Below are 15,372 nucleotides of genomic sequence, written 5' to 3' on the forward strand. Positions count from 1 at the left end.
AAACCAACCTTCCAGAAATTTAACTGGACCTGTTTCCCTGAAAATTATTTGCTAAAATTGCTTTACATGCTTAAAATGTCACTCTCTTTCACAAACAAAAAAGATACTCACCAGTTGACCCCATCAGCTTCTACCCATGCAAAGCGATATTCATTAACACGGAGCATCAGCTGAAGACATCCAGCAACACACTGCACATACTGGGAACACTAAGCAAGAAAAAGAATGAAGTCTTAAAGGCAACATAAAGTTTGAATCCATAAACCCTGAATCTAAAAATAAAGCTGCACACACACATCCTCGCACGTACATATCTATCTTCCAACTAGAAGAGACCTTTCGTTCTTGTTAGAGTTAGGTAATCCAAATAACTGACCTCACAGAGCTATCATTCTCTCTTGGCTCTACACTTTTCCTACACCATTATCTGCCATATTAAACTCTCAAACAATTAGAAACTGTTTATATTATTTAAAGAGATTCAAGGAAAAGCAGGAGGAATTGCAGCTTATGTACTATTTTTAAAGTATCATTTACTCTGAAAAAGTGGCACTGCATAAAAATCAAACAAGAATTAATGATAAAATGAGAAGCAAGCAATTCTTAATGAACCTTCAAGTACAGAGATACATATAACTTCATACATGGTGTAAAAACTAAAACAATCAGATTTTTAAAATGTTCTCTTAGCATTAAATACTCTTCTCCATTTATGAGCATATTCTATGAATGTTTAATTCTAACATCCTTAAAATAATTTACTATAAAAGCAATATACATGTACCATAATATCATTATAAATAAGGTATTCCAAATAGTAAAATTCAGGCAATGATTCTATAATTTACAGCTTTTAAAATACTTCCTGGCAATGAACTGTTTATCTGTTATCATCTAGGGACCAGCACAGTAAAATGGGCAAACCCAGCTAAGTTTGTAGAGGTCCCTCACCAGGCTAGTCACAAGATGATCAATTTCTAAAACATAGGAACTAAGCAACACCATTTCACTAAGGTATAGAGTAGAAAACTGCATCAACAGACCTAGACTACAGAAACATAGGTCTCTGAAGTATCTCTGTCTTATTCCACATTAAAGTCTTTTTTCCATGTCATTCAACAGAACACTTCAAATCTTTAAGACTATCAAATGAAAAAGCATATTGTAAAATTTATTAGTATCTTTTTTTTCCAAAATGTAATTTGCAGTGACAAGAAGAATAATTGTCTTCCCAGTGTCAAATATTGACCACAAAAACCACTAATCTAGTAAAAATATAACAACAAAGTTTGAGGTTTTTGAAAAACTCAAAGGATAACAGATCTAAAGTTGGAAGGGACCTAAAAGGCCATCTATTTTACTCCCTAATTTCACAGATGAGAAAACTGAGGTTCAGAAAGTTTGTGTGGCATGCCCTAAATCATACAGGTAGCAAGTAAAAAAGCCAAGATCCAAACCCAAGTCTTTTGGCACTGTTGCCACTACATCACGCTGCTTTTTTTCTAAATCATCTAAATATCAAAAGCATTTCAATTTGTTCTTTTTCATTCAATCATGAAACAGATCTTCTCAAGAGGAAATTCTTCTTTCAATGAATAACCAAAACTGATTCAATAACCAACAGAATTTACTGTCTTAAGCAGATACACACTGGACCCAAATGAAAGTTCATGATCTGTATAAAGTGAATCAAGGAGGCAAAAGATTATTTAATCTTCTGCTGAATATAAATATCAAGAATATATATGAGAGGAAAAAAAGAATATTTAAGTGCAGTTCTGAAGATCCCTGCTAAATAGGAACACACCCAGATTATACAACCAAAAAGGGATCCTCTTGACAGGATAAAGATTTTGCCAAAAAAGTACTTAGCCTAACTATCCCCATTCTATATCTCTATGACTGAAGAGTTTCACTGGGTTTTAAAATCACTAATACCAGCCAGTATAATCAATCCCTTGGAGTCCAAGGCCTAGGCAAAATAAATAATTCCAAAGGCATTTTCCCCTCTTTGTCTTGATCCATCTTGGTCATCCCAGGACAGCAATCCAAGATAAGAGTAAATAATCTCAACCTTTGTACTAAGTATTACAAAATACAGCACCCATGGAGAATAGTCTGTAAGGCACATAATAAGCTGTGGGGAGGAGGGGGGGGAGAATGATCGCCAAAACCACAACTGCCCCACAAAGTGAGAATAGCAGAATGGCTGTTGGGTGAGTAAATCAGAAACTGATCAGAAGACCACAAAGGAGCAAGAAAACACTGAAAATAGAAGACAGAACCAATAAATCAGTCTCCAGCCACCAGGAACAGAAGAGCTCAAAAGGTATCTGTCTCAAAGTCTCTGCAAAAAACAGTATCTAGAAACAGAATCTAAGAGCTTATAATCTCTTTCTCTGCATCATATCTGATGATCTGATATATTTTCTCCCCTTTCATCACTCCACTACCCATTTGGTATTCTCCATTTACGAGACTGCTACTTTCCACTCAGAGACATCTACTCCCTAGATGAATGAAATCACACCCTCTTAAACAGAATATAATGATAGTCAAATTTCTCCAGAGGTCCCACTGCCCACCATTTTACTTTTGCCCATGGACTAGGCAAAAGGATTAATCAGGCAACAAACCTTCTGCCCCAGGCCCACTCCTTTTCATGATCAGTGTCCACTATTCCTCCCTCAACTGTCAAGCCTTCGCTGACATTCAGAGGTGATTTGCCCAAACCATTCAGGAAAAATTAAAAAAAAAAAAAAAAGGATGACAGGACATTAAGGAGAATATCTTGTACAATGTTAGAGTCAAGATGTGTTCCTTGATCAAACAATATGATGGAGAGATAGCCATAAGGAAAGAGTCTTTCCACAGCATTATTTCACTCTAAGGAACAGCTGCATGATGATGAGCACTAACAGAGCATACCCAAATCTCCATCAACAAAGTTCTGTGAAGTGAGAATCGATGCCACTAGGATGAGCTGTTGACTATCTAAGGCTCTGAACCACTCATAGTAATAGTTCACTGTGACAAGGATCTAGGTTTCCCATCCCCCAGAGACTTACCAGAGACTCAGTTGAAATTGGCAGAGAACAGAATGAGATGCCAAGCCTGTAACAGGCAGAACCATCCACAAACCAAGCATCCGAAAAGTTCAGGGTCCAAATCCTTACAAGCAGTTATCCAGAATGATAGTGGCAGGCAAAGGGACTTCCTGAGAACATCACCCTCAAGGTACAATGGTAAAGATGTAGCCTATGATTTAACATCACTTACAAAAGCCTGTGTTTCTTACTAATACCTTCATCTTGGATGCCAATGCGCTTAATTTTTGTATAGAAGACTTGCATAAAGATGGGAGAGTAAGCATATAATTTAGTAGCTGATGTTTCTTCTTGAGTTTAATTTATTCTGCAACTCAAAGGTCTCATTAAACAGAATGAGCTGATTCAGGGATATCTCCCACATAAATAACAAGTTTATTCCCACCTGTTTAAAATCTAATCTATTTTTTCCCCACAATGTTATTTGTTGCTTGCCATGTCAAGTGATATTAAATCTTTTCTTGAAGCATTCATAATATAAAGGCATTAGTCTTCAGAGTAGCCATTGACCTCTTCTCATTCCTTTTTTATTAGTTATACTTTCCCATGTATCTGAGGATTCTCACCTTTTCCCACCTTTGCTGTGAAGTTACCTACCACATATCAGAATATATGGTGATTTAATTTGGCGGACCTTACCAAATTCTTTACAGAATTCTTCCACCTCTTCATATTTAGCAAATGATGATGGTGCATAAGCTGCATTTATTTTCATGATGGACTTTTTACAAATACTTATCAGAGATACTGTGAATAAGGTGACCAGATATCCCATGAGATGTTTCTTGTTGTCTATGAACATAAATGCAAAATGCATTGCAAAAATGTCCAAGATTGATATGATTCAGCATACTTCCTGATCCCCCAAACCCCAACCCATGTAGTATTCCAGTCTGGTCACTGAACAAGTTTGTCACAAATCTGCCATCATCACCACAGAACCACATGTGTGAAATTAAATGTCTAATACTCTGTGTTTCACTGATGCTGAGACTTCTTCCATTTTTCTTTATTTTAATAGTTTCATAGCAACTCCTACACAGAAAGTTACATACACATACAAAGTATTAAGAATGCCATTTGATAGTAAAATCATATTTAATGTTCATAATAGAACTAGATTACATCTCATATAAGCAATCATCTTGCAAAAAATTTTTAAAGGTTAAACTAGCTTCCAACACAGTCTTCAACATAGCTTAAAATTTTGTACTAAAATTGTGCCAATATCAGGGTTTTTTTAGTGATTTCATTACAGACAGAGACTAAAAATACAATGGAAATCAACAGGAAAATAAGCTTCATTCTGCAAATATGTGCTTCACAAAGGACTTTGAAGGAAAGCAACTAGCATATAAAGTAGGGCTATCCTATATTATTGTGGTGTGATACTCTGAGAATGACAGTAACTCAAAGAGTTTACAATTGAGTCTATTTTCCAAACTGCCTGCATATAACTCTTGCCAGTTCTTCAAACACAGTTTGATGGTTACTTAAAATTTTTAAAAAGAAAAAAAAACAACTTTCAGATTACAATTGTGTACCTTTTGTTAAAGATCTACCACAGCAGAGGGCAGATCCAAGAAGGCAGGGAAAAGCAAGGAAGTTGCCCAAGTTGTCCCCAATTTCCCTCAGAAACATTAAATCAAGCCTCTTAAATGAATTCTGGAGCAACAGAACCCACAAAAAAGACAAAGCAAAATTACATCACATGAACAAGTAGGAAAGAACTATTACAGGAGAGGGAAAGAAGAGAAGGGACAAGCATTGTTTGAATTTTACTCTCATCAGATTTGGCTCAAAGTAGGAATAACAGATAAACTCAGCTGGGTATAGAAATACATCTGGCCCTATAGGGAAGTATCAGGGGAAGGGGAAAAAAGGGGGGAGAAGCCAACAGAAGGGAGGGCAGATTGAGGGAGGTAGTGGTCATAAGCAAAACACTGGTGAGAAGGGATAGGGTAAAAGTAGAGAAAGAGAAAAGTATAAAGAGGGGAAAAAATAAAATGGAGGGAAATACGCAGTAATCATAACTATGAATGTGAATGGGATGGACTCTCCCAGGAAACACAGGCAGATAGCATAGTGGATTAAAAGCCAAAATCCCACATGATGTTGTTTATAAGAAACATATCTGAAGCAGAGACATATAAAGAGTAAAGTTAAAAGGATGGAGCAGATTACGCTACAGATGAAGTGAAAAAAAAGGCAGGAAGCAATCGATCTCAGACAAAGAAAAAGCAAAAATAGATCTAACTAAAAGAGCCAAACAAGGAAGAACACTACATTTTGCTAAAGAGATACCAATACTAAATATATGCACCAAATAGTACAGCATCCAAATTTCTAAAGTGGAAGTTAAGTAAGTTGCAGGAGGAAATAGAGGGCAAAACTATATTAGTTACGGACCTCAACCTGCCCCTCTCAGAACTAGATAAATCTAACCACAAAATAAACAAGAAAGAAGTTAAGGAGATGAATAGAATTTTAGAAAAGTTAGATATGACAGACCTCTGGAGAAACCTGAATGGGGACAGAAAAGAACATACCTTTTTCTCAGTGGTACACAGCACATACACAAAAACTAACCATGTATTGGGGCATTAAAACCTCACAATTAAATGCAGAAAGGCAGCAATGTTAAACGCATCCTTTTCAGATCATGATGTAATAAAACTACATGTAATAAAAGGCCACAGAAAGAAAGATTAAAAATTATTTTGGAAACTAAGCTAATCCTAAATGAGTAGATCAAACAATAAATCATAGAAACAATAATTTCATCAAAGAAAATGACAATGAGACAACATACCAAAACCTATGGGATGCAGCCAAAGTACTAAGTACTTGGGGGAGATTTTACATAACTAAATGCTTACATGAATAAAATAAAGAGGTCAATGAATTGGGCATATAACTAAAAAAGCCAGAAAAAGAACAAATTAAAAATCACCAATTAAACACCAAATTGGAAATTCTGAACATCAAAGGAGAGATTAATAAAATTAAAAGTTAAAAAAAAAAAACAACTAATGAACTAACAATTTAAACTAAAGGCTGGTTTTATGAAAAAAAAACAAGAAAATAGATAAGCTTCTGGCTAATTTGATTTAAAAAAGAAGAAAAACAAATTATTAATATGAAAAATGAAAAGGGACAATTTTTCACCAATGAAGAAAAAATGAAGACAATTGCTAAGAAGTATTTTGTTATATGGCAATAAACCTGACAATCTAAGTGAAATGGATATTTCCAAAATTTAAATTGTGCAGATTAAGAGAAGAGTAATTAAAATACTTAAATTAACTACATTTAATAGAAAATGATATTGAACAAGTCATCAGTGAATTCCCAAAGACAAAATCCAAAGGACCAGCTGGATTCACAAGTGAATTCCATGAAACACTGAAAGAACCGTTATTTCCAATACCATATAAACTACTTGGAAAAAACAAGTGAAGGAGTGCTACCAAATTTCTTTTATGACACAAATATGGTGCTGATATCTAAACCAGGAAGAGCCAAAACTGAGAAAGAAAATTATAAATCAATTTTCCTAATGAATACTGATGCAAAAAAATTAAATCAAATACTAGCAAAGAGATTACAACAATTTATCATCAGGATAATACACTCCAACCAGGTAGGATTTATACCAGGAATGCAGAGCTGGTTCAATATTAGGAAAACTATCAGTAAAACTGACCATATCAACAAAAAAAACAACAGAAAGCATATTATCTCAACAGATGCAGAAAAGGCTTTGGAAAAAATTACAGAACCCATAACTATTAAATACTCTAAAGAATATAGGAATAAATGGAGCTTTCCTTAAAATGATAAGTAATATTTATCTGAACCCATCAACAAGCTTATCCCCAAGTAATGGAAAGAAGCTAGAAACCTTCCCAATATGATCGGGGTAAAACGAGGATGTCCGTTGTCAGCACCATTATTCAGTACTGTACTAGTTGTACTATTGTACTGGCATTATTCAGTACTGTACTAGAAATGTTAGCGTTAGCAATAAGAGAAGAAAAAGAAATGGAAGGAATTAGAATAGGCATTGAGGAAACAAAACTATCACTCTATGCAGATGATAAGATGGTATACACTTAGAGAATTCTAAAGAACCAACTTAAAAACTACTGGAAATAATTGACAACTTTAGTAAACTTTCATGACATAAAATAAACCCACATAAATCATCATCATTTCTATATATTGCCAACAAAGCTCACTAAGAAGCAACAGAAAGAGAAATTCCATTTAAATAACTGTAAGCAATATAAAATATTTGGAAGTCTACTTGCTGAGACAAACCCAGAAACTATGTGAACACAAAAATACTTTTCACATAAATCAAGTCAGATCTAAACAACTGGAAAACTATCAACTGCTCATGAGTAGGTCAAGATAATATAATAAAAATGACAATTATACTTTATTTATTCAGTGTCATACCAAACTACCAAAAAATTATTTTATAGAGCTAGATAAAACAGTGATAAAATTGTCTGGAAGGACAAAAAGTCAAAAATATCAAGAGAATTCATGGAAAAAACTGCAAAGGAAGGTAGCCTAGACATACCAAATCTAAAATTATATTATAAAAGTAGCAATTATGAAAACTACTTTGTACTGGCTTAGAAACAGATTATTGGATCAGTGTAACAGGGTACACAAGACAGTAGTAAATGACTATAATAACCTACTGTTTGACAAACCAAAAGACTCCAGTTTCTTGGATAAGAAATCCCAGACAAAAACTACTAAGAAAACTGGAAAATAGTTTTGGCAGAAACCAGGCACAGACTAACATATCACAACATATGCCAAGACAAAGTCAAAATGGGTACATGATTTAGACATAAAGGGTGATACCCTTTATGTCTAAAATTAGTAGAGCAAGGAATAGATTGTCAGATCTATGGAGAAGGGAATTTATGACCAAATGAGAGAGAACATTATAAAATGCAAAATGGATAATTTGGATTACATTAAATTAAAAAGGATTTGCACAAATAAATAACAACAATGAAACCAAGATTAGAAGGAAAGCAGAAAGCTGGGGGCAGGGAAATTTCTAGCAAGTATTTCTGATAAAGACCTCACTTCTCAAATATATTAGAGAAGTGAGCCAAATTTATAAGAATACAAATCATTCCCCAATTGATAAATGGTCAAATGATATGAACAGGCAGTTTTCAGATTAAAACTATTTAGTCATATAAAAAAATGTTATATATCACTACTGATGAGAGAAATGCAAATTAGAACTCTGAAATATCACCTCACACCTATCAGATTGGCTAATATGACACAAAAGGAAAATGATAAATGCTAGAGAACATGTGGCAAAATTGAATGCATTGTTGGTGGAGTTGTGAACTGATCCAACCATTCTAAAGACAAATTTGGAACTATGCTCAAAGAGCAATCAAATTTTGCCAAATCTACCATTACTAGATCTTATACCAGAGAGACCATAAAAAAGGGAAAAGAGCCATATGTACAAAAATATTTATAGTAGCTCTTTCTGTGAAAGCAAAGAAATGGAAACTGAGGCAATGCGCATCAATTGGGGAATGTTAATATGGTATGTGAGTGTAATGGAATACTCTTGTGCTACAAAAAACGATAAGCAGGAGGGTTTCAGAAAAATCTGAAAAGCCTTACATGAACTGACGCTGAGTGAACTGAGCAGTGTACACAGTAGCAGCAATACTGTGTGATCACCAACTATGACAGACTCAGCTCTTCTCAGCAATGCAATGATCCAAGACAATTCCAAGATTCATGATAGAAAAATGCCATCCACATCCAGAGAAAGAACTATGGGGTCTGAATGCAGATTGAAGCATACTATTTTCACAATTTTTTTTTAATGTTTTGAGGGGATTTTTCATGGCTTTTCCTTTTGTTCTGTTTCTTCTTTCACAATGTGACTAATGTGGAAATATGTTTAACATGATTGTACGTGTTTAACTTTTATCACACTGCTTGCCACATTGGAGAGGAGAGAAGGGAGGGTCAAAAAGTTGGAACTGAAAATCTTATAAAAAATGAATTTTTAAAACAATTTTTACATGTAATTTAAAATAAATTAAATGTATTAATTAAATTAAATTAAAATAATTTAAAATAAACAAAATACTACCAAAATACTATTGATATTAATTCCCTAACAGAGAATATACAAAGGAAAATTATTCAGGCAGTCATTTCTATTTAAATACTTCATGTAAATAATTGTTCTTAAAACATACAAAATGGTACATAATTGATCATGAACCACTCTAGTAAGTCCCCAAAAAGTTCTGAACTAATCACAGGCCAACAGAAGATTAAAATGCTATTCTATCCTGCAAGAGAAAAATCTGAACTACAGACCTGAAACCTGTTACAAAATTTAGTTAATTTAAGTAGCATATTGTCCAGTGATTTCACTGATTAAAAAAGTAGGAAAAAAAAAAAAAACAAGAAAACACCAACATAAGGACCTTTTAGCAGTGTGCGTAATACTTCATAAGATTATTTTATACATCTTACTTAAGATATCTAGAGACCACTTATTCCTCAGCTGAAAGTGAGATTGTTGCTTTCATATATTTAGAAAACTACAAGCATATTTTAAAAGGAGTATCAAGAAATTCAGGATAAGTCTATGCATAACCTTAAGGCTAGTCTCTGCAACCATTTAAAGAGAATAATATATGGCCCATCAACATTTTGAGTTTTCTCATTTTGTAGTATTTATCAGAACAAAATTTTATTTTATACTGACATCAAGTGGTAAAATCATGCACTGCTAATGTGTCAAAATTCCTTTCCACCTATATCTGAAAACTGAAGGCTCTGGGGCTAAAAGCCTTACCAGAAGATACAAAAGTTTTAGCTGACCACATGGTGGGCTTCTGACAGATACCAAAATCCAGTATCTGAAATTATCCCCCACATCTGCAGTCACCAATGTTTTAAACTTCACTATTTGAGATTTCTTTCTTTGAGGCTTGAAGGCCTTTCAGCCTAAAGAATCTCTTATTAAAATTTTTAAAATTTCAGGAAAGAATAGAAAAATACTGCCTTTATAAATGAACATGCTTAAAATGACATTCCAACTTGAGTGAGAGGAAAGTCTCTTCAAAAATGAAGACTGATAAATTTCCAGGGAAACTCAAAATGAAAAAGCCTAAAAAACACAAAAATCACTTACCATGCTGAACCTCAATTTTTATGAAACCAGCCTAAGAGACCTCCAAGGTCCCTTCCAGATCTTAAAAACTGTATGTTTCATGAAATTAAGCTAATCTTCAGTTTTCTAAATTTTTAAAACAAGAGATTCATCACCGAATTAGCCATTACAGAGGAGTTGTAATTTACATTAGTAGAAGGAAGTAAGCACAAATTGATAAAAATATGGAACCCTGAAGCAGTCAAAACATTATTTATGTCATATTGGACACTCATTTAAAAAAAAGGATCTGATCACGGCACATGTCCTCTTCCTATCCATGTCTGTCTCTTTGTCTGTCTCTTTCTCCATACCTCTCCCCTGCTTTACGGTCGGGTGAGCCCATTTACTTCCATCAGCAGATCACAAGCTAACAATATTTAAGAACTGTCTCTTGATGTAGAGCACAGACAGGAAATGATTTCATTCTTGACTGAAGCAAAAGGACACGTCTACCAATTGAAAACCTTTCTGCAACTGGTGCCTGATACCTATTGACCACAGTCCTAACCTTGATTCTGAAAAGGCCCTCCTTACAAACCAACCTCAATATCTGCCAAATTTGAACTCTAGAAGTCTTCCTGAATCTTCCTGACTCCAGGCCCAGAACTCTATCCAATGGACCACCTAGCTGCCCCAAACAATAACAAAACCTCCAATCACCCAGTAATCAGGTTTGAAACAGTCATCCTAGATTCCTGACTCTCATTTACTACAAATTTCCACTCAGTTGACAAATTTTATCTTTCCTACCTTCAACACATCCCTCAGATATTGCCCCTTCTCTCTACTCCCACAGCTACTACCATCCTACTTCAGGCCCTTATCACCTCTCACATGGCCTAAAGCAAGTCTCCAAACTGGTCTCCCTACCTCAAGCATCTCCCAAGTCCAACTAAATGCTCTTTAATCTTATGGCTAAATAATTCAGAAACCTGCTAATCATTCATTGCCCCACTATCTGTAAGGAGTATCATTTACAAGTATTAGTCCAGATGCCTAAACAAAGTTTAAAATGGTGATAAGAAGCCTAACAGTAGAATTTCAATGTCCCACTAAGCAACAACCAAGCAAATATCCCATCTTGCTTTGATTTTTATGATGCAGAGCTGACCTGTAGTACAGATCAAGAAGGAAGAGTGATGGACTATGTCTATGCGCCAAAAATAATTTATGAACGTGGACTATCAAAACCTAACGTGGATGATAAACAGATTTAAATGATGTCAAGACAAAATAAATTGAGGCTAGTGAACATTTTTTTAAAAACTAAGTATCACTTATTAACAATAACAAATGTAGTATGCTAGGTCAGTGTATTAAGATGGTATAAATACTTACCTCACTTGTAGAGACCGTTCCTGATTCGGCACTCCCGCTACCACTCAGTTTCTATTGCAAAATAAATAACTCATTACTTAGTTTTGTTTTTAATTTTATCCTAACATATCAATTTAGGAAAGGGATCACAGCAAATTTTATTTTTTATCTAATTCTATTTAGTCAAGTATATAACAAGGTAATGTTGTCATGAGTATAATGTGAAAAATATTCTAGACAGCACATTTTTATTTAAATAGTATTAAGTACTTGCAAATATGTGTATCCTTATTATAAAGCAACCATGTTATATAGAGAAAAGCACTGTCACTAAAGCACTAAATGACAATACAGCAAAAAAACCTAGAGGCACACAAAATTTCAAAAGGAAAGGCTCAAGAGGACATGCACTTTGAGTCAGACTTCAAGGAATATTCAAAAATTTGTGCTAAATCAACCATGTTTCTCTACTTGCACAAACCTGAGGAGACAATCACCTGAGATTTGGGTCTATGCCTTAAAGCTAATGACTGCCATACCAACAGTAGTATTAACAACTTATATTCAATTAAAAAAAATATTTTTTACATAGTTAGCAGAGTAATTAAGGTAGAGAAACAAAAAATGAGCATACAAAAGGGGCTGAGAAGTTCTTTAAGGAAATAACAGAGTTTCTTTTTTATTTGTCCACAATTTTAGAACTAGGAATTTCATAAATGCTGTTGACTGATGCCATTAAACAATAAATGTTTCAAGGACATGGCCCTTCCAATTACTTTGAATTTAAGGAATTTCATATGGAATGGTGCATTTCTAGCCATTATGAGGAGAAAAAAGTCATTCAAATCATTCAAAAGTTGTCTTCCAGAAATACTGTCACAGGGTACTTGAAAAAAGGCATTAAGGAGAATTGAAAATAATCATAGTGATAACCTTTAAGACAGATTACAAAGTCAATCCTAGCACAAGTACAAGAAAAGAATTCTAATAATCGCACCAGGTACTATGAAAAGCCATGAAGTAAGAGTAAATACAAAGAAAAAAAAAGAAAACAAAGAAGCTCAAAATTTCTAACCTTTGACAGACGTGTTCCCTTTCAGAATGACTTATTTAACATGAAATGAATTCAATTCTAAGAAAAAAATCTTACAGACACTGAAACTTCTATGGTAAATTATGATTATGCCAGTGTTATTTCCTTGTATTTTAAAAGGAAACTAGGAATGAATAACTGTAACCACAGGCTCTTGCAATAACACCAATTCTCTCAGTTGTGAGCCACAATATAAATTTTATTTCCAAAAAGTTTAAGACTAAACAAAAAACGAAATGAAACCACCCAAAATACTGACTGTAAATTACAGTGTTGCTTCTTTACTATCAATGTTCACTCCAAAACTTAAGAGAATGAATCAAGTTACTACAGACAGGTTGATTGAAATGTTAATGGTGTTACCATGGTAGAATTCTAAAATTAGAGTGACAGTTGTTTAAAGAAAGCTTATTTCAAATAGAGAGAGTGCAGAAGAACTCTAAAATGCTAGTTGGTTAATTGAAGCACATTAAAATTGAGCGTGATGATATACTTAAAAACAAAGTTCCATTTTCAAACTTCTATACCTCAATTTGAAGGCTCTATGAAGAAACATGACTGATTTGGAATTAACTAGTTCTCTTCTAAATATAATTATTTTCAAAACTAAGCCCAAAGAGGCATTTTAAAATAAAATAGTAGGCTCTTACTTCAATGAAGCTAGTGTCCAGACAAGTATTTTATATTACTAAACATCTCCAGAACTATTTTTTCAAAAATGTATCTATCCCTATTTTCATTACTCTTAAATATATTGTGCAATTTTTTTTAAAGTACCAAAAATCAGCTATAGAAAATAAATGGGAAATGTCATATATCACATGCCTGAAACTAAAACCCATTTAAGCATTACATTCACACACTCATACATCTATATCTTTCAGAAAGCTTACTCAAATATAACAATTAGAAACTCAATGCCATAAAAGAAGTACATCATCTGCCCCTTTCCTGTGCATCACTAACAAAATCCTTCCAGTAAATTAGCACCTCCCATTACCCCTTACGTGACATTATCCTGCTCTGATATGCCTCCATCTCTAGAACCACCAGGTACCACTTCAGCGCCACGCTTATTCTACTCTCTTCCATCACTCCCTCTCCAAGATTCTCTTCCAGAAATCCCACTCCTCATTTCATCCTGTCTAAAAATAATTCTTAAATATTCTCATCTTCACCACCTACCTGCCTGAAGGCTATGAGGAAAGCATCATCCTTGCTGAAAGTTTCAACATACCAACAAATTTAACTCCCATCTAAAGAGACTCTGTCTGTTCCCTGGCTTTGACCTCACTCTTGAGAACAAGAAGTCCAAAAACTGAAAAACTATATTCCTAGCCAACAAGTCACCTATTTTTTTTGTCCCAAGAAAGAGCAGGAATGGATAGGCCTAGAATCAATAGGACTAGCCCAATAGCAGAGTCTCACCAACAACTTTAGGTCTTAACGTTCAACAGCAGGGAAATGCGATGAAGGAGGAATCACCAACAGGAAGTGAAATACAAACAAGATACTGCCTGATAGAGAAATGCAGCAAAAGGGAGTTAAAGAGAAACACAATTTTACCATGAGGTACAAGTATATAATGAAGAAGAAACAGAAGAAGTAGGAAGAGAAAGCCAGTAGAATAAAAGGTGAGTAGAAGAGCCAGGTCTACCCCAAAGAAGCAGGCTCCCACCAGAGAGCAGATGAAGGTTACTAATAATGTGTGGCCCTTCAATTTGCTACCATAACTATTAGTATCACAGCATATCATATTAGCATCATAATATAAATTAAATGTTCTTTTCAAGATTAAAACTGAAATTTCTTTTACCTGTGAACTCAACTGAGTTTTTATCCAGTTGAAATAATAATTTAAGTCACTGCCTTCCATCAATTCTTTTCCCCATGCTGCCAATTTGGCAATAATTCTTGCTGCCTAAAAACAAAGAAGAAATGCTTGCATTACAATGGATTAATAATCACCAGTGACATTTGATTCCTAAAACATATCAAGTATCCTTTAATCTTTGAATCCGAATATGTTTTGGAGTTTCAAAACCCTATCATGATTTATTTTACTGGTTCATTTTTTTTTGTCTTTAAAATTATCATTTCTCACATATGATAACCCTCTCTTGGAAAGAGAAGAAAAGGAATACAGGGGAAAATTCTGATGATGTAAAAAAAAAAAGATATCAATAAAAATGTGTTTTTTAAAATGTGTTCTGAGGGGAAAATCACAGAAAGATATGCTCCTCAATGAGCTACAGTGAGAATCAAATGAAATAATGTACATAAGATGCTACATAAATGCAGGCTGTTATCAAATCATTCATCTTTGCAATCTTAAATGCTTTGAGAAATCAATCCACAATCTCATGGATGCCAGTACTTCTTATGATGTTACAAATCAAAAACCACTTACACATTTTTATTCCACGGGACTTTTCTCCCTCCATAAATCTCCCATCAAAGACATACTTAAGACTCCAGAAGCCTTACTATGGTTGATATTTCTTGGATACTAACGTAATATTCAGCCTGTTCATCTGTAATCATTTGCTCTTGCTATGTGGCTAGCCCAGTCTTTTCTAGTTGTAACATATTTTTCCAAACATCTTTTATGCCACTTT

General features: G+C 34.1%; 1 protein-coding gene across 7 annotated transcripts in view; it reads right to left on the reverse strand.

Moving 5' to 3' along the window:
• ATP6V1H (ATPase H+ transporting V1 subunit H) overlaps positions 1-15,372 on the reverse strand; it is a 119,882-nt gene that overhangs the window by 73,263 nt on the left and 31,247 nt on the right. For 5 of the 7 annotated variants that reach the window (XM_072604587.1, XM_072604590.1, XM_072604589.1 and 2 more), the window contains exons 6-8: positions 14,571-14,675; positions 11,683-11,733; positions 112-209 (exon numbers count right to left, since the gene is read on the reverse strand). In XM_072604587.1, the coding sequence (XP_072460688.1) occupies positions 112-209; positions 11,683-11,733; positions 14,571-14,675 (254 nt within the window). The remainder of the gene's footprint in view (positions 1-111; positions 210-11,682; positions 11,734-14,570; positions 14,676-15,372) is intronic. The other 2 variants (XM_072604593.1, XM_072604594.1) reach the window with 1 other exon arrangement.

This window comes from Notamacropus eugenii, chromosome 4, assembly GCF_028372415.1.
Source record: "Notamacropus eugenii isolate mMacEug1 chromosome 4, mMacEug1.pri_v2, whole genome shotgun sequence".
NCBI lineage: Eukaryota > Metazoa > Chordata > Mammalia > Diprotodontia > Macropodidae > Notamacropus > Notamacropus eugenii.